The sequence below is a fragment of the Crinia signifera genome, chromosome 6 (genome assembly GCF_055691185.1).
Source record: "Crinia signifera chromosome 6, ASM5569118v1, whole genome shotgun sequence".
Lineage (NCBI taxonomy): Eukaryota > Metazoa > Chordata > Amphibia > Anura > Myobatrachidae > Crinia > Crinia signifera.
In genome coordinates, this window is record NC_139222.1 from 207,336,788 (window position 1) to 207,357,547 (window position 20,760).

Consider the following 20,760-nt stretch of genomic DNA (forward strand, 5'->3'; position numbering starts at 1 on the left):
AAGTAAAAAAAAAACTTTGCTGTACTATAACTTCCTGATGAAAGTAAAATGTATTCATCCGACTCAGTGACTCTGGCTGTGGGACAGACATTTTATTCAAGTATGGTTAGAACTACTGAGCAACCCAAATTAATTGTACAGTAAAATTGTTCAAAAGTTCACTGCTCCTTTTAGGTATCTCATTCATATGTGTTTTTTTTTAAATAGTATACCATCTATGTTTCTTAGCTTAGAAATTCTGCATGGTCGAACGGCATAGTGAAATGTGCACGTTGTGGAGTATAAGCATATTAGGTATGTCAGTGCCATCCACCAAAAGAAACAGTAAAACACTGGCGTATTTGATGAACGGCTGCTCAAAAATCTTAACATAGGGGTGTTTAATTGTCTTTTAGACAGATCTAAGCTGTGTGTCCTGAAATAAGCAGAAGGCAGGGAACCGAACCTATAACTGCTGCAATAAAACAATATTAATGAAAGAAAATGCTATTATGGAAAATGCAGACAGGAGCCGTCACACACATGGTCACTATCTACTACTACCGCCATTATAAACGTGCAGCCTGATTAGAGTGGGGGTGTGTCAGTGACAGCCAATGAGAAGATTATTTGTTGGCATGAAACAAAGAAGTGCAATATATGTATAAAATGGAGCTGTTCCTTGTGATATAATAACCATCGATGCCCTAGCTATTATTATAATAAGGTGTATACGTCTCTTAAATCAAAATGTGTGCGGATTACATGTGCCTCCACTGATGTGGTGTAACCGTGCATGCTGCATCCAGGAGTGTCGCCCGTGTTATCAGGTCGGGAGGAAGCTGTACATGAAAAAGGACAGCAATAGGGCACAGTATGGGGCTTTTTAACATTTCCTTTTCAATCTGTATTGTGTAAGGTTGCATGCCATTGGAAAACAAAGACAGCTTTCCGTAAACTTTAATTACAGAGTACCAGACATGGTCAAAACTCAGAGAGAGAACACTCGCCAACACTTTGATGTTTCATCTGTAGGGATTTCACTATTTAGAAAAAGGACAGCTTTGAAAGGGCCCCTCGCTCCCCCTGGAAACACACTAGCCCCCTTTAAACACAACATTTCTTTTATGCACTCTGGAGGCTGGAAAATGAGGTTTGTGTAGCGTGTTAGTGCTGGAATTTTTTAATAACCTCCTCTCTCTCTTTACTCTTCCCCCCCAATTATCGTGGTGAATAATTAACATAGTGAAGGAGATAACTAAAGCCAGCATCTCCCAACTGAAAGATCTTTAGTTCAAAGCGCGTCCCTTTTTTGTCCGTTCCCCCTGGTGCCGCCACTAAAACTTCCTTGTCAGTCAATCTCTGGGCAAACACTTCAAAGCCTCATGAGGAATAAGGCCCCGAGGGTCAGGGAGAATTCATTGCAGGGAGGAACATACACCCGCACATACACCCAGCAAGAGAAACACAAAGACAACAGAGAACCGCGACACCGAGCCAGATATACACAAAGAATAAAGTCATACAGAATAAAATGTAATAAAGATAAATAATAAAGCAGAAAAGAAAGAAAGTGATTCAGAGATGAAGAGGGGAGAACAGTAAATAACAGAGGTGGTAATCTGTAGATCTGTCAGCAAATATATGTTTGTTTCTTCAGACATAAACAACTCTGATGTATTAGAACAACATAACAATCATGTCCACGAGGAGCTGGTGGCATGTGAAGCATTCTTTCCATCTCAGGATGGAAGCTGATTAAAGTTCCACAGGTCTGCTTAGTTTGATGTTTGAAGATCAATGAGACTACGAGCACTTCAAAGGGTAAGTGGGGATGACTGGCAAAATCCAGAACGCAAACATTTAGAGACACATACAAGGATCTGAAAGGACAAGCAAGCTTTGAAATGACGTTAAAGGGTTGAGCGATGTCTTCACAAAGCGCAGATCAAAAGCTTCAGACAGAAAGGAACCACCAGCGAACAACGGAGAGGAACCAGAGCACCAAGTCCCTGGCTCCCAGAACAACTACACTATAATTACTGGGTCTGCGGCTGGGGAACCCTAGTGCGACCTTGGCAAAACCCAAAGTATTTATCACAAATACTGTGTCTATGTATCCGGACACATATGTACTTCAGTTAGACACCCATTGGGAGAAGGAAGTGCAGGAAACAAAAATGTAGATCGGGGATGTCCAAACTGTGGCCTTCCAGTTGTTGTGAGACTACACATCCCAGCATGCCTTGCCATAGTTTTAGCATTCCCTAATAGCAAAACTATGGAAAGGCATACTGGGATGTTTAGTTTCACAACAGCTGGAGGGTCATAGTTTGGACATGTCTGATGTAGATAGAAATGAGCAGCAAATCAAAGAACACATAAGCAGGGTCTTTCTGAAGGCATATGGATGACATACAATCAGGCAAGAAGAGTAGTCATGTTATTGGGATTCCCAGTAGGATCTGCTGGAGAACTGGAAAGAGGTCTGAGCTGCGAACTATCAATTAGAATATTACTGTGTACATTCACAAATGTACAATCTGATTGTACAACACGTAATATTTTTCATCAATTACTGTAAGACATGGGACATAAGACTGTATATATCTATCATCGGATAAAATTGGAAATCTCTTTTCATACAATCATATCGCTGTAATTAAAATCTTTGTGACCTGTCTCATAACACCGTGAGGATTGCTGTGTGCTATAGTTATAATCGTGTATCCCACAGTATTTGTTTTTATTACTTTGCATAAATAAAAATGAAATAGAAGGAAAACTATGTCTATTTTGCTTCCCATTAGAACATTTTTAAAAGACTGATAACTTTTCTACTAAAAAACAAACATCCAGCATGGAGAGGAGTGAAAACTCGTCTCACTATAGACATCAATGTTCTGCCGTCTCCATCCTCCTTCAGATCTAAGTACCCTCTTCCCCCAACGTATACAACTTTCATCACGACAGGATGCGTCTTATTGCCCTCTGAGCCCTAGGGAAGGACCTCCCTCCTCCGGTGACACTTTTATTGAGTGGTTTAAGGTTCAGTGGAAGCGCCTCTATTAAGAACAGCAGTCATGAAAATCCAGCCAAAAATAACAGGGCTGCCAGCAAGATGAAAGTATGAAGCAGGAGAGGCTCCGCTGCCGGAGCATTACAGAGAAGAAAGACCCCTTCACAAGCTGCCAAGAGCTCAAAGCCCCCTCTCGTCCCAGGAACCTACTCCAGGCTGAACACACAAGCAGGGGGCTCAAGTTACTACTGTAGAGGAGGATGGGAAGACTCGCTCTGCTGTGTGGTACTGAAAACTAACTTGTCGCACACATAACGGACCAGTAGGACTTGTGTGGGACATTTAGGGAAGAGTATATGCTTAAGAAAGATAAACATTTGTAAGATGATAAAAGCAATAGGACTCCATTTGTCACCACTGGCTTTCTGGGTCCATAAGCAGTTACATTAATCAGTGAGGGTTTCACAGGCTTTGTACATGCTTTTACACTACCACTATTAATCACTATCTAGTCATCAAATCATCTAACACTTCTTGTTAATGGGTAGCCTACCTTCTACAAATCTTGACAAATCTTTGAGCCACAGCCCTTTACAATCAGAAAGCACTATCCAGGCTTTGCATGGCTACACACTACTTCTAATAGTAATCCTTGCTAATGGCTATCCTAGACATACAACAATGGCTAAACTAGCTTCACATCCTCTGCACTCCTAGCTTATGCCTATGTTGTCATTACATAACACACTATTAGGTGTTGTGTTTCACACTCTTTCCTTTTAATGGACCATCTAGACTTTTCGGGTGCCGGGACGCGTTCCCGAAAGTCGGGATCCCGACAGTCATTTACCCGACGTCGGGATCCCGACTGTCAAAACGCTGACAAGACAGGTGCCCGACGGCCACCTGCTATTTTCCCTCGTGGGGTCCACGATCCCCATAGAGGGAGAATAGAATAGGTGACTCGCGTAGCGATCCACCATGCCCACAGCGTGGTGAGCCTGCAAGGGTCTTTTTTGCTCTCGCCATCCTGTCTGAGTCCAGGCAGTCGGGATCCCATTTGTCGGAGCCCCATACCAAACCCGACTTTTCATCCCTTTATACCACTCCCTATTTGCTAGGTTTCATAGTCGTTACAACTGGCTGAGCTTACTACACATCTAATCCTTACTAATCTATACTGCCTGCACAACCCATATTCTCACTATTGGGTAAGCAGGAATTGGATACCTTTACATCTGGTGGTAATGGTCATATTTATTATTATTTATCTACAGTTTCTTATATAGCGCAGCAGATTCCTTTGCACTTTACAATAGTATACAGGGATAAAACAAACTGGTGACAGACAGACAGACTTGGAGGTAGGAGGGCCCATATTTGTACAATCCTCACTGAGGTGCAGATTTATTAAGCTTGGAGAAGAGATAAACTGGAGATAAAGTGGAGAAAAGGTAAAAGGAGATAAAGCAACAGCCAATCAGCGGTGTTTGAAAAAGACAGTTGATTGGTTGGTGCTTTATCTCCTTTTACCTTTTCTCCACTTTATCTCGTCTCCAAGCTTAATAAATCTTCCCCTAAGAGAGGCATCACATCCCTTTGTACTACTGAGTAATGGCTAACTAGGATTCCCATACATTTACATACTGCTTTATAGGCCAGGCTTCATAAAATGAAAGATAAAAACACTGGAAGACCACAAGTAAAAGCAATACACATCTTGGTTACCTGAAAAAGGCTTTGGGAGTCATCCTTCAGCTCAGTTCGAGGGGGTGTGATAACTGCAGAGGCAAGACAACAGTTTACAATCTAATCCCCTATGTATAAAAATTTCAGTTTATGTTTGAATAATAAAAATAGAACAATTTGTGCACATTCCACATAAATTATCCAACATGAAAAGATTTTTTAAATGTTTTTTACTAATATAAGCAAATAAAATAAACTACATTCAGAATTCAGAGCATAAATGTGACACTAGCAATAGTGGGTGTGGTCACACTAGAAACAGCAGTGCCAATTTTGTGGTGTAAATACATTTCATTTTCAAGCAGGGTATATATACTAGCTGGTTTTTCATGTACCCAAACATACTGCATAGATTTATTCTTACACAGCAATTTCCATCTCCCAAATCTAGAGGTCTACACCAGTGGTTCTCAACTGTGGTTCTCAACTATGGTCCTCAGGACCCCCCCCCCCCCCCCCCCCCCCCCCTCCAAAAAAAACGTGCACGGTTTCCAGGTTTCTACACAGAATCACAGGTGAAATAATTATCTTTGCCTGTGATCTTTTAGAATGTGTCAATGAATAATGAGTGCACTTGTCGGGTGACCTGGAAAATGTGTACTGTTGGGGGGTCTTGAGGACCGAGGTTGAGAACCACTGGTCCACATATTACATCTGCCCGACCTGTAGTGCAGTCGGGTTTTACCCAGGTGCACAGCTACTGGCTCTTTTTTGCTTTACTACCAACTCAAATAACCCAATGAATCGGTGTCATCCCTATTCACAATGCATGGAATGAACACCAGTGTGTATGAAGCCTAAATCACTAAAGTCTTAATTCCTCCCACTTACACTTATAGTATAGACATTTTAATTCTATGGAGCAATCACTAGGGATTTCCTTACCATGAGAAAGAGTAAAACCTTCCTCACACCAGCAGAACAAGTGAGAATTACATTCATTATTCTATGTACGCTGGAGGGAGTGCGACAAGGCACCTACAGATTTGTCCTGTGTCACTGCTGCAGTGCACTCTAAACCCACCAGGTCCCAGGAGACTATTGTTGGGTGCCAGAAATGCATAGTCATAGCAATGTGATGCACTTATAAACAGCAGAGTTGTATGGGACCTGGCGGCTCTCTTGCATCAGGTATCTTGTTCTGCATAGCTTGAGGTAAATTTACCAAGATCGGACGTTGCCCATAGCAACCAATCTTATACTACTTCTAAATGATTGTGCACCTTCTAGAAGATAATAAATAGTATCTCTTACTCCTCAAGAATCTATACCTGCATCTATTCTCATTCACTTCCCTATATCTCAGCTGTATTGTACACTAAGAATTGTGCTTTAATTGTGCACCAAGCTGGTTGACTCAGATGGTTTCTCTGCGGGCAGGATGTGGGTCACGTGGATGTTGCTGTGCAGGGTTTATCATACTATTACAGAAGTATTTGCTTTCCAATATATGCATTGGGTCCTTGTATGGCTCGCCCCTTACAGTGTAACCTTCGTAGTGCGCCCACCATGGCTGCCTCATCTGGTGCACTTGTGAATGGGATGAAAAATACATGGACCTGAGTATACATTGAAATCATCCATTTTGGGTAATTTCTTTTAGGGGTATTCTATTTCACCCTGGGTAATCCTACGCAGAGCGCATAAAATGGCTGCCGCACTTGGTACCTTGTCAGGGTGGAGTACACAACCCATGGAAGTTATTATCCAAAATGCTGCACCACTCCTGCATTATGCTTACTGTGTGCTCAGGGGTTTCTTTTTTCTGTGACATGTCTGTTACTGTACCACCAACATCCTCTGTATTATGTGCATTGTTTTTTAATGTCTGTAAGCGCCTTGAGTCCTGCTGGAGAAAGTGCGCTATATAAATTATACTTACTTACTTACTTACTTCTGTCTAGTTCGGTGTACCCTGTACTGTTCTAATGTGTTCTATATGTATGGCGCTGCGTACCACTTGTGGTGCCTTATAAATAAAAATATAATAATAATAATAATAATAAGTCTCTTATTGGTTGCTCATCTTAATAAATGCACCATTAAGTGTATGAGGAGACAATGGTACACTAGGATGTTATCATCATAGGCATTCATTTATCTTTTTTTAACCCCTTCAGAGGTGGCATTCCCTACAGGGCAGGTTTTTTTTTTTTTTTTTAAACCTGCTCCCGGCAACCTGGCTGTGTGCGGCGTGACGTTATAAGGTCACGGAGATGGGGCCGGGCAGCAGCTGAAGCAGAGTTCAGTGCTCAGCTGCACTGCCCCGTGCTAAGCAGCACAGACAGCGTCAATCCCGAGAATTTCCGGGTTTGCCAGTCTGGGCACTGGAGCCTAGCCCGGAAAATTCTCAGGAGTGCCAGGGAAGGGGTTAAAAAGCACAGCTTTTTAAAATATTTGAAACCATAGTCTAGGAAAGTTCTCATAATATGTTATGTGTAATATATTATTATAGTTATGTATGTATTTTGTAAATGCTATTACACTTTAAATTATATATTATACAGAGGCATATTGTGAAAACAAAGTAATATCATTGTCTTATCTATGATGGATATGTAACTCAATTACAAAAATAGATTCTGATTAAAATGTATTATACAGTTGTGTAATAAGTAAGATAAATAGCCAATCAGATGTAGTATATGTATATTGTTGTTTGTTAGCTACATTTAATGAATTACAGTACGTTTCATGGCATAGATCACCAATGATGTGCACTACAAAAAAAATGTACGGTTAGAACTGGCATACATAAGTAGAACGGCATGTCGGGTTCTTCCAAGTGGCTACACACAAACTCCTTCAATGCACCAACTGCAGAAGATAAGAAATTGCAATGAACACTTACATCACATAAGTAAATGCAGAATTAATATATATATATATATATATATATATATTTTTTTTTTTTTAAATACAGATACCTGTTTCTGTTGCACGGAAGAATCCCTGCAAGATATAACGCTCTGGAAAGAGGACTCGAAGAACAACCTGTGAAAATGTATTAATCATAATTATTACGGTTATATTTCACAATAAGGGTTCATTGCTTCACACATAGGGATATAGCGCACAACAAAATGACAGGGGTGTAAGGTGAGCGACTTTTTAACTGAACGCAATTATCTAATTGCAGCCTGCAATTTAGAAAAACAGGGGACCCTTCTTACAAGGGAAATGGCTGAGGGTTAGGAGGATGGTTCATAGGCTTGGTTGGAAAGAGTTTTAAGAGCACATTTATAGGCGAGTAAAGAGGGTAAGCGAAAGTCTGATTTAGTGTGTGCAGTTATTCCAGAGGTTACTATCACTACGAGACCAATCCTACAGGTGCAAACAGGTGATCAGGGAGGAGGAAAGGAGACCGTAGTTGCAGAGTGGGATGGATGGAGCGTGTGTGTAAATTAATTTAGAATTTAATGTGTGTGTGTGGGGGGGGGGGTTGGGTTACAGGCTATTCTGGTGTGAGTGAAGCTGGATAGCCTAATAATGCTATACTTTATTCAGGTTACTAGCAGTGTCAGCTCTATGATGCTGTAGAATATTCAGAACATGCACAGTATAACATGTGACTTAAGCAGTATGTGGGATAATTGTAGCAGAACACACTGTGGCAGAATGCTGTAAACCATATGCTGAAGCCGGTTTCCTGGAATACACTGAGACAGAATGTTGGAAAGCAAATCTGAAGTAGGCACTGATCCTTTGAAAAAGATGGTACCCTCGGAATGTGCGGTCAGCAGTAATATGGCACTGTAAACCTGGATAGGCTGGGTGATCATATAATCAGAGATGCTAGGAGCTGGTTTGACGGAACGGATAATGTGATGCAGTCCAAGAAGGCGATGGCCAGGGGCGGATTGGCCATAGACCTTACAGGGAAGATTCCCTGTAAACAGAGGCACCTGTAAGGGCCACCTGTCAGTGAGTGTCTTACTTTTATGATCTGGGCCTGCCAGGGGCGGATTGGCAAGAAAATCCGGCCCGGGAAAAATCCGCAAGCAGCTCACGGGGGGCCGTTTGGAAGGTAACTGGGTAATGGTAATAAGCGCGGGGGGGGGGGGGGACGACACACTGGTGGAGGGTAGGTAACGGGCACTAACGGCTGTGGTAGCGCGGTACAAGGCCCGCGGCCCACATAGGGAAAAAGCGGACAAACCAGTACCGGCCCACCGGGAAATTACCCGGTTTCCCGGCGGCCAATCCGCCCCTGGGCCCTGCCCAGAGTAGTGACCCCATCCCCCTATCCTGTCTCATACACAAACAACCTTTGCCATTTTACAGAGCACCCAACACTGCAAATACTCATCTTAGTTGGGTTCTTATCTATATCCATTGGGACATGAGTGGTCGCTATCTGGGGGTGTAACCATTTCTGGTGTGTTTCTGGGCTCCACTGGGGGAGGGGTGGGGATATTTGTGATATTCATGGGAATATGGTTATGAATGGTTTGTTTAATGGAGGTTTTGGGGTCTGTATTCAGTGTCAATGGGGGGAGGTGGGGTATTAGTTGACATGTGGAGGTATGTGGTTTATCACAGCACCTTAAAAGGTCTGCGATCCGGGGGCCACTAGACTGCCAAGCTTATTCACAAAAAGTATAGTGTTTTGATTTGGTGCCACCCACATGGTCACTTCTGCAAATTTTTCCAGGGTCACTTTTAGTTCCCATTTGGCCTCGGGCGACACCAATAGCTAAGTTTTTCAATTAAGTGACTAAATACTTTGGTGTCCAACAAGCAGCCAGCAAGGAAACAGAGGGCTGCTAAGTGACAAAGCTATATTCAGTAATGGGGGTCACGATTTCAGTGAGGGAGATTAACCCCTCCCTATAAGGAATAGTTACAGGACACTGAACTTGTGGCTTTAAAGGCAACCTAAGCTGGAACTTTCAGACCAATCCTGGTGTGTGCATATTGTAGGCATTGACTCAAGCTTTCCCCTCTGGCTCATATCCTTTCCGGTAATGCAGTATTACAGATGGTTATGTTGCAATTTATTAAGGATGTTCTTATCCTCAGTCTTCTCCATGTTCTTTGAATTTTAGAAGACCCTTCACAGAGAGTAGAAGTGGTTGATTACCAATGGTATCCGAAGATAGAAAGGAATTGGCTATCTGAAGATAGAAAGTTAACTAGAGAATGTAGGAGACATGCCGAAAGGCTTAATTTATTGTAGGGCAAACTTCATTGATGATACCCAGAGGTGAAGATTGCATGTGGACAATCAGACTTTAGAGCCTATTTACTAAGCGTCGGATTCTAAAACTCTTTGCTTCCAATCGTGTTCATGCCAGAATTTTTAAAGGGCAATAGCTTTACTAGCTGTGTTCTGGTAATAAAAGCATTGCCCTTTTAAATTTCAGACACAAATATGATTCAGACAAAAAATAAACCTCTTTTGACTCCAGGATGCAAACTTGGAAGAGCTCTTATAATGCCTGTTCCAAGTATTAAAGGCTGACTTCTACTCGTCAGCCTGGCAGATTCTGATGAGGTTGTATGCACCTCCAAAGTCCAGTTGTGTAAAATAGTTGCTCTTTTGACTATTTTGAGAAAATAACGCTGAGGTCATTGGAAGTGGATTCTGATTTATTCAATGCAGCGGCCAAATCCAGATAGGGACAGGTGAGTGCAACGGGTGGGTATGGGAGCGGGTGGGTATGGGAGGTGGTGGACAGGAGGACGGCACTGTGTAAGTTGCCGCTGCTCACCCAGCGCGGTCCTCCCTGCCTCAGTCCAACATCTTTTCATTTTAGATTGGTGGAAACTGTGTTTCCATCAAAAGCAGGCAGATTAGTGGCTATTCTGTCAATCCACTTGTTTTTTTGGTATTCAGCTAGCATTGAATAGAATGGAACCCCTTCCAACCTATTCATGTCGAAAACTGCCATCTTTTCGGCAAGACGGCAGTTTCGACATCAACTGAATATACACCATAGTCTCTGTCATGTGACTTAACTTTATAACATGTCAGCCCTAAGTAATCGTGAGGAAAATAGAAATTATAGGTGATCAGGACTGGAAAATCTTACAAGCGGAGAGGTATATGGTTTAGAATGAGATAATGAATGAGAAATATGTGGTTGTCACAAAGATAGCAACAGTATACAGGTATTTAGGAATGCAAAAGTGTAGAATTTGTAAAAATAAGAGGAGTATTACAAAAATGAGGCCAGGTCAGAGATGTGCAGATAAGCAGTATGGGGGATTAGAGTTGGAATTGGAAAGTAAAGGAAGAACAGCAATTGTGTAATGTAGTCTGGGAGCAAAATTTAGATTTTCTGGTTAGGAAACATGCAATTAATAGGAAGACCAATTAAGAAGACATTTTCAACAGCTCAGATGGGAAAATGGAAAGAAACACTGAGGGAAAAAAGGACTATATTTTAATATATACAGTACTGCAAAAAAGTTTTAGGCAGGAGAGGAAAACATGCTGAAAAGTAAGAATAGAAGCGTTAATAGTGGTAAGTGTTTTTATCGGTTTTAATCCTCCTACACAGCTGTTTCTGTTTTAGTTAGTTAATTACTTTGTTTCAACCACTTCATTACCACCTGTTTGGTATGATTGGTTAATCATACACCTAGCAGTAATCTTACAAAATCCCAGACTTTATGCAAGTGTTCCTAGAAGAATTAATACAGTTTTGAAGGGGTGGTCACACCAAATATTGATTTGAATTAGATTATCTTCTATTCATTCACTTTGTATTTGGTTAATTGATAAAAATAAACTATTAACACATCTATTTTTAAAAACATTTTTGTTTGCGGCTTTTTTTTTCACACCTGCCTGAAACTTTTGCACAGTAATTGTATAATATAGGTCTATAAAAGGAGGAATTATTTCCAAAATAACATTAGAATAAAAAAAGTCATCTAATGTGGCATATTTCCCTGCTTTTCTCAATCTATACCACAATCAGTTTGCCATCCCCCTGACCAACAGTGGTGGGTCACCATATCATACGGCCCACGAGTGAACACTTGCAACAGATAACACTTATCCTTGTGTATCAATGCCTCTTTCCCTATAGATCATGTGCTTGCGAGCAGGGCCCTCCTACCTCTGACTGCCTGGAGCTAGCCAGCTTTGTTTTTTCACTTTGTCCTATTGTAAAGCGCAACGGAATTCGCTGTACTTGTGTTTTTTGGCGGCGCCCCCGATCTCCATCGCGCAATGTTTTAATCGCATCGCATGCCATGCACCCGATGGCATGCGATGCAACGCGATTTTTGCCCCCTATGCGATGAAAGATTGTATTAGCACCCTAAAGGGTGCTTTTAAGCACCCTAATGGGTGCTTACAATGTTAAATGCACCCCCACGCCACCCCCCCACTATAAACGTGAACCCGAAGCGTGGCGAGCGCAGCGAGCCTGCGAGGGGTGCCGGTACGCGTCCTCCGACCTTTTCATACCCCCACTAACCACGTCGGCGTGGAGTTGAGAATAGAAAGTGTGGCGAGCACAGCGAGCCACCGAGCCCGAAGCGTGGCGAGCGCAGCAACCCACGCGAGGGGACGCGGATACATTCACAGGTATCGGAGTCCCCTCGCGGCCTTCACAGGTATCCGCGTCCGCTCGCCACGCTTCTGGCTCGGTGGCTCGCTACGCTCGCCACACTTTCTATTCTCAACTCCACGCCGACATGGATAGTGGGGGTATGAAAAAGGTCGGAGGACGCGTACCGCCTTCGCTCGCCACACTTCGGGTTCACGTTTATAGTGGGGAGGTGCATTTAACATTGTAAGCACCCATTAGGGTGCTTATACAATGTTTAATCGCATCGCATTGTATGCCATATACAATGTCATACAATTTTAAAATTGTATGGCATTGTACAATATCGCATCGCATACCATCGTATGCCTTATGGTATGCGATGGGCGCCGCCAAACTACACAAGTACCAAGAAGACAAAATCAGCCTGATTATGAAGATCCTTGTTTGACAGTTATTCCTTTAATCCCTAATTGAGGACCAATGCACAGGGTAGTTTCCTCTGCAATAACAAATGTAAGTGCTTCTGGCACAATGGCCAGTCAGGTTAAAGATGTACATAGCCATAACAAGGACTGCAAAACTAGACGCTCCCTTGGATATATATACATATGTCCAAAATATGTGCCTATGTCATGTAAGTTTAGTTCGGGAGAACTGAATGCATGCCTCATTAGGTTTCAATGTGTACAGGAAAACAAAATCATCAATCGTACAATAGGGAACTTGGCAGAAACTGAAAGAAAACTCTGTAAACCGGATTGTTTGTAGAAAAGCAATGTATTAAATGTCATATCCATCCATCATGTATATAACGGCCTAAATATGTGCAATGAAGCTGCATGAGGATAACTTCTACAAGCTTCAAAGTGGCAAAAACTAAACAAAAACTATTTTTCATCCACATAGCCTGGTTCTACATGGGACCAATGATGTTATACAAGCAGTCCAAACACTATATACATTTAGTAGGTTTAAACAAAACACAGATGTTCTTTTATCCACTAAAAGACTCAATACTAAGTGCCTTTAGCTCTCTTAGGCATTTGAAAACTACTTATTATAATTTAAATGGGACCTTCAGGGACAGATCTAGCATGTCTGCAACCCATTGCATACCACAATGGAGACTGTTCCATTTTTAAGATGATTACAAGTCTGTGAAGATGATGTGTCACAAAACGGGCAAGGAAAGAATGAAAACAATTCTTCATTCTTTTATTATCATTGCTAAGGATGTTTTATTTCTGTAGCACAGAAGACATGTCATCAGGGAAACATAGCAGCGAAGCTTCAGCAATCAGAGCTCTGCCTAAGGCTGTAACTGACATGGCGCCTTCTCATCCCTTCTACAAACTGCAATAAATATTTACATATGGTCTATCTGCACTGTAAAAAATAAAGTACGGTTATTTAAGGAATATTGGATTTAACAACAAACCAAATACAAATCATTTATATTTATTTGGTATCAAAGAAATTGGAATTCATTTTATTTAATTCCCTCCATTTTGCAGTCTCCTAGAAATGTGCCTGAAATTGCTGCATCATTATACATACACACACAAAGCAGAATGTGCCCAAAACTGCTGCCTCATTATATACACACACAATAGTAAAATGTGCCTGAAACCGCTGCCTCGTTCTAGACACACGCACAGGATAGCAAAATGTGCCCAAACCTGCTGCCTCATTATATACATACAAAATAGAAAAATGTGCTTCAAACTGCAGCTTCGTTACACACACACACACACACTAGCAGTATAACTAAGAACACAAGAATCTTCCATTCTTATGGAGATCTCAGGAATTGCCCTGCAGAATGGAACTATTTCTTCAAAAAGCACCTCGTGAGCGGAATTCTTCTGATAACTATATTCCTTTACATATCTAGTTGCTCCCATTTGAAAGGGAGGACAGGAACAGCCTAAATTGTAGGAAGTTGTTTCTACTTAAAATGTAAAAAAAGAGTTCTACTAATGTTAAAACACAACAGTCTATCTCTACTGGGCATGTTCATTTTCTCAAGATTACTGCCCATTCAAAGCCTTATGCAGGGTACACACCAGAGCGATTAGGGCTCAAACCCATCAATCTGGATCCAATTCCAACCGATTGTATGTAGATTTGGCATGTTTTTGCATGTTTAGATACAATTCCGATCCGATTCCAATCCTAGCGCGTCCCCGCTATCGTTTGGTCATTTTAAAGATCCTACCTGCTGCAGGTAGGATCTGTAAAAGACCCATTCAACTAGATACAGACTGGATTGGATTGGGATCGGATTGGATGCAGATCGTTAGCAGATCGTGTGCTAACGATCTACTAACAATCAGGATCGTTCTGGTGTGTACCAGGCATTAAAACGCAAAATAATATTCACATTTATTCAATGTGAAAAAACTAAAATTGTACAATCCACAAAATTTGGTAAACATGGAAAATGTCCCCACACACACACAAACATACCTAAAGCTTTATTTCCCTATAAATCTACATGAGGATAAAAATCCCGGGTCACAACTGTCAGGCCTGGTCCCGTTCTCGGCCCGTTCGACCTGCATCCTGGCAGGCGGGATTTTAATGTCCCCTGAAAAGGGAAGCGTGGCCGTGAGAAACGGCCGTGGCTAGACGAGATCCGGCCGTGAGCTTGACAATCCACGGCCGTTCGTGCTTGTTTTACAGAGATACCTCTTTAATACTGTCAAGAAAGACAGCATTGAATAGGCACCTGCGACTATTTCCCACATCGGAAATAGTGGAAGGGGAATGAATATACCCCTAAATCAGCACTTTATTTAAGGGGTGTATTTACTAAATGGTGGTATTACAGAAGTAGTAATGTTGCCCATGACAACCAACCAGATTAAAGCTATTAACTTCTAGAAGGTGCTAGATAAAAATAAAAAAAAAAGAAGTAGAACCGGATGGTTTGCCATGGCCAACATCTCCACTTCTATAAACCCGCACTTTAGTAAATCTAAAGGTGCCCATTCAAGGTGCAATCATTGCATGCGCTTTGGTCTAGATCGCATCGCACTCAAATTGCATGTGATTTGCGTGCAATGCAATTGGGACCTAGTTCAAAAAGTAGGTGCAGCACATACTTTTTGAACTGTCTGATGGGATGTGCGTGGGAGCGTGAATTGCATTGCACCCGCAAATTGCACCATGTTTGGGTAATTTAAGTCTTAAAGTGAATAAAAATTCGATAGAATAGTCAGTGACTACATGGAAATCAAGATGTGACAATAATACCCCTTTCACAACGCAAAGCAAACTGGCATTCCGATCCGGGTTAAAAGAAGTGTTTTACCTGGGTCGGATCCGGGTTGCTGGGCAGTGTAAACGGTTAACCTGGGTCGAGCGACCAGGATCCTGTTTACACTATAGGGAGGAGGCAGCGTCCGCTTCAAGTGTTGCCTCCTCCCCCGCCCCCCGTTGACAGACAGCTGCTCCACCCGCTCCCGTGTGACATTAGCGAACCAGCTCATTGCCGGGTTGCTGAGGGCAGCTTCAGCTTGCAAATGCCGGGTCGCTCCCGGGACAGACCCGTATCCGAATCCCAGGTGCGATCCAGCATTTGCAATGTAAAAGTGGTAGAAGTCTCACAGAAAAAGGAAGCATTCCTATTTATTGTAAATATAGTCTCTGCTTCAGGTTTATGCCACCAATTTTATTGGAGACTTGGTAACATAGGGAACGTTATGTGCACCATCCACCTCTCCCTCCCCATTTAATAAACATATTCCTACCCACCAGAACAGACTGCGCTGACTGCATTAGTGTCATTCTCAACCACAGTACATTTACTTATGACAAAAACATTATTATGTCCCAGACAAATGGGAGTTAAAATACCAGTGTACTGAGTTCTATTACAATCAGCTGCTCCAACATACCCTTCAACCGTACCTTTTAGGCTGGTACAGTACCACTTTTAATGGCCTGTACCAGCCAAAAAGGGCTCTGTACCATGTTTCTCCAACTGTCCATTGAAATGCCCTCTTTCTGAATTTGTACCGATTTCTGTATGATTCTAATGCAGCAATTGTGTCCCAACAGTATATTTAGGCTCGGCAAAGCAACAGTACAATACAGTGTACATTCAAAAGAATGACAAAATAGATTAAATAATTTAGAATACATGTTAAATAGACATTTAAGGCTCAGACAAACTGGGCGATTTTGAGCTGAAAGCAGCTAACTTTTTACCATTTTAGGTCGCTTTCAGTTCAAAAGCCACCCAGTGTGTCTGGCCCGGTGATGAGCGGTGAGAGCTGATGCACATACTAGTGTTCCCGCTAGGCTGTTTTAGCGGGGCGCTGCGCCCTGCCCGATTTTTAAAGGGCAAAATGTGCCCTGCCCCTCTAGCAGCGCCCCGCTAAAACAGCCTGGTGCCTGCCTGACTGCTTGCACGGGGAAGCCCAGCGCCGCCTTAGATGGCGATGCCCGGCGCTTCCCCGGCATCACGGCACCTTCGCCCCTGTAGTGACGGCATCTTCGGCGGGGCCGGGCCCGCTCCCTGTAGTGACATCGGCGGCCCGGGCACGCCCCTTTTGTGACGTCACAGCCCGGGACCACCCACAACGTTTTAAATGGCAACAGAGGTAAATGCTAAAATATTTCCATATACTAAATTGCCCACTGAAAACATTCCCTCTCGTTACCATAAGTAAGAAGTATAGGCATCTTATATTTCTTTGCTAAGACACACCTTAGACGCTCCTCCTATAGAAGGCACAGTTCTCTTTAATGATGATCATATACATGTATACATGGAAGAGAAAGTCATCAACTGGCCGGATGCAGCTGTTCCCAGTTAGACATAAAAGAACATTACAACTTGTTTGGGCACCTATCACTCCATATTTCTACTCTAGTTGGAATATCAAGAGATGGTGGAGCTTACTAATAAGTCTGCATGTGAATGAATCCAATTATTATGACTAGAGGTTATTTTTGGGATCAGCATCATCACTCCTAATAGAAAATAATTTAATCATGTTAACAAACTAAACATACAGAATGCCATTTGAAGTGACCTAATTTACAATCTGTAAAAAAACAAAAACATATTTCTCCATATACGTTAATGAAAACATAATGGCTTACTCGTTTATAATTTACACAAGTATTGTTTCAGCATGTTACTCAGTAAAGCCAGAGATGGGAACCGGTCACTTTCTGCTTTCATGGATCTACAAGTTCCAGAACATCCTGCCTATCTGACTAGTTCCACATCTAACCAACATAGGACGTATATCCATGCCGTCAATCATAAACTCTCCTCCTCTGTTCCGTTATCTGCTTTACCTTCCTTCAATTATTACTCACTCAGTGGTCAATAGGAACTTCAGATACAGCATGTAAACACCAGGGATAAAGAAGTGTTGGAGATACAAAAGGTGCCAGTTTCCTACCTTTGGGTATCGCTCCATTTTTTCTTTCAAATGGGCCTCCCTCAGAGCTTTAGTGGTTAAAGGGGCTTCCTCTAGTTGATGCCTGATGGGAGCCGAAAACATTGCAACTGATTAAAGACTATTATTACCTGATAATGAGGACAGTGTACTATAAATGAAAGTATCAGCTTACACTAGATAAGGAAGGTGTAAGATACAAAGATATCACTTAACACATAAGCACACTACAGCAACAAGAATACAGTTACATAAACTTCAGGAAACTCCAACTTACCAAATGGCTTCACATCTTAAGGCCCCTACATACGCAGAGATGTGTGCCAGAGATACATAACGGGAGATTCAGCACAAGAGATTTCACTCTTGTGACTCATTTCAGACAATGAGCCACATACAGAGAGATTTGTGTCAGAGATTCATAATGGGAGATTCAGCATGGGAGATTTCAAATCTGTCACAGAAAGTGAAACACTGCACTTCATCACAAAAATGTTATTATTACTGAACACGTCTTCTTTAATAAGTATTCTTTCACTTCCCCTAATATGCTACCCCCCCCCCAAAAAAAAATTAAATCATGGTGGCTAGTGGTTCCCCCTGAACAGAATGCAAACCCATATGCAAACTATTAAACGTTGGTGGTACAGTGGGAGCTGACAAAAAAATACTTACCAAGTCCGGGGTCCAGCGTCTCATCCTCTGTCATACAGACAATAATTTTGTAAAAAAAAATGGCATGGGGTCCCCCCCCCCCAGGCATGACCAGCCCCGGGCTTTTTGAGTGGTCCTGGTTCCCAAAATCCAGAGGACAAAGTGCGTGGGGTCCCCCAGATTTTGGAGACCAGCACCAGGCTCTTGAGCTGGCCCTGGTTTCCAAAATACGGGGGACAAAATGAATAGGGGTCCCCCATATTTTGGAGACCAGCACCAGGCTCAACTAGCAGGGGGTGTAATGCCATAGCCAGGGGACACGCTTGATGGTGTCCCGTGGCCAAAGCATTACCCACCCTAACTAGTCAGCCCAGGCCGGGAGTTTTTGGGGAGGTGGGGACCCAAATAAGGGGGTCCCCCCTCTCCAGGGCACCCCAGGCCTGGGCTGCAGCCCGTGGCTATCCCCTGCACCCCTGGGCGGTGGGTGCAGGGTTGATAGCTTATTTAACAGTAATATTGTCTTTTACAGTAGGACTACAGGTCCCAGCAAGCCTGCCCCACATGCTGGCACTTGGGAGAACCACAGGTACCGGCATGTGGGGCATTAAAGGCCCGCCGGTACCTATAGCCCCCCTGTAAAGGAAATATTAAAATAAAACAACAAACACTGGTTTTAAATGTTTTATTTAATAAAAACACAAACACAGAGTTTTTAGTATTTTATTAAACTGCATCTGGTCTTCACCTGGGGGCAGCGGCCCCCTAAGCTCTTTTGCATGGCCGCTGCCTCCCAGGGCTTCTGCCTCTTCATCTGTGTTCTTCACCTGGGGGGCGGCGGCCTTTTAAGCTCTTTTGCATGGCCGCCGCCTCCCAGGGCTTCTGCCTCTTCATCTGTGTTCTTCACCTGGGGGGCGGCGGCCTTTTAAGCTCTTTTGCATTGGCCGCGCCTCCCAGGACTTCAGGAGCTCTTCACTCCTCCTCCGCCGTCAGACTGACTGCCCCGACCCTGTCTAATATAGCCAGCTCTAGGGGGCGGGGCAATGACGCGGCGAGCCGTGATTGGCTGGCCGCGGCCATTTTGAAATTTGAATTTTTTTTTTTTTACATCTCCGTGATCCGTCCCGATGCCGCCGCGCTGCTGCCGAGAGGAGAGGTGAGGTGGGGGTGGCGATGGGTGCTCCTGCTGTTGGGGGAGGGAGGTCAGGGGTGGCGGCGGTGCGGGGTGCGGCGGTTCTGCGGTGCGGGGGGCGGCGGGTCTGCGGCGTCTGCAGTCGCTCAGTCCTGCTCATCTGCCCGCAGCCACACATGCGGGAGATGAGCAGGAGCTTTCTGAGCGACTGCTCTGAATTGTACAGCCCGTCCGTTCTGAATCTTGGACAGATTCAGAACGGCGGGTGCGCGCATGTAAATCGCTGTGTGGGCTATATACACAGCGATTTACATGCATCTTCAGGCATTTTCTGAGCGATTTGTTAGAATCACTCAGAAAATGCCTGAATATCGTGCTGTATGTGGGGGCCATTAGGCTGTATGTGTTTTCCTGACATGCAGTGTTGCTTAATCTGCCTACAATGGTTTGTTTACAGTGTAAGCATTACAACAGAAGGCTACCTTCTAAAATCCACTTATCACCAGAATACACAGATAGGAGGCACATTTAAACCTCCCTCTATAAAACAGTGTATTTACCTCAAAATTTGCTATGGGTCTGTCAGCATCTATCCCTAAGCTGTCTAAAGGCTCTGCAAGGGGGTGTGTTATGGCGGGACAACAGTCGGGATTCTGACAGTCAGTATACAAAATTGGAAACTCGACCACCTGTACTTTCACAGGAGGGCAATAGCAAAAAAGCCCCTTGCGGGCGCCGGTCGTAGTCCCCCATAAGGGAGAATAGCCCGTCAGTCGGGATCCTGACTGTCGAGCATTTAAAAACAGTGGTGATTCCTATGTCGGAGGACTAACGGTCCGAATTCTGACTGTCTGACCGTCATCCAGCACCCTCTGCGAGGAACATTTATTTGTGCATGACAGGTAGGGCCATTGAGACATCTTTAATGCCTGGACACATAAGGGGGTTAATACCATGCTTCAAAGAGGAACGTTTGCTCTCCCATATCCATGCCAATCTCCTCCAACAGGCCCAGGCCATCAGTACCAGCTCCCTTCCCTCTCAGAGCCCCTGATGACAAGCACCAATATAGCCGTAATCTAAGTTCCATAAAGTATGGTCAAGCTTGTGTTTTGTGTAAACAACTTGAATCTAGAACTTGGTGAAAAGAACATGAATCTATGGTTTCATCCTGACATGAGCATATTTAGAATTTATTGGGAACAGTTGTTGACCAAAATCTTTTCAAAGGACACCTTTCTCACTTCATTGCAATGACTGATGCGCATACAACCTAAGTAAGAACATTTGTCATAACAAATG

General features: G+C 43.2%; 1 protein-coding gene across 2 annotated transcripts in view; it reads right to left on the bottom strand.

Annotated features, from left to right (window-relative positions):
- The window catches only part of ASPSCR1 (ASPSCR1 tether for SLC2A4, UBX domain containing), a 200,633-nt gene that overhangs the window by 162,268 nt on the left and 17,605 nt on the right, over nucleotides 1-20,760 (bottom strand). For both annotated transcript variants that reach the window (XM_083148693.1, XM_083148692.1), the window contains exons 9-12: nucleotides 17,679-17,760; nucleotides 7,675-7,741; nucleotides 7,502-7,564; nucleotides 4,727-4,779 (exon numbers count right to left, since the gene is read on the bottom strand). In XM_083148693.1, coding sequence (XP_083004819.1) covers nucleotides 4,727-4,779; nucleotides 7,502-7,564; nucleotides 7,675-7,741; nucleotides 17,679-17,760 — 265 coding nt within the window. The remainder of the gene's footprint in view (nucleotides 1-4,726; nucleotides 4,780-7,501; nucleotides 7,565-7,674; nucleotides 7,742-17,678; nucleotides 17,761-20,760) is intronic.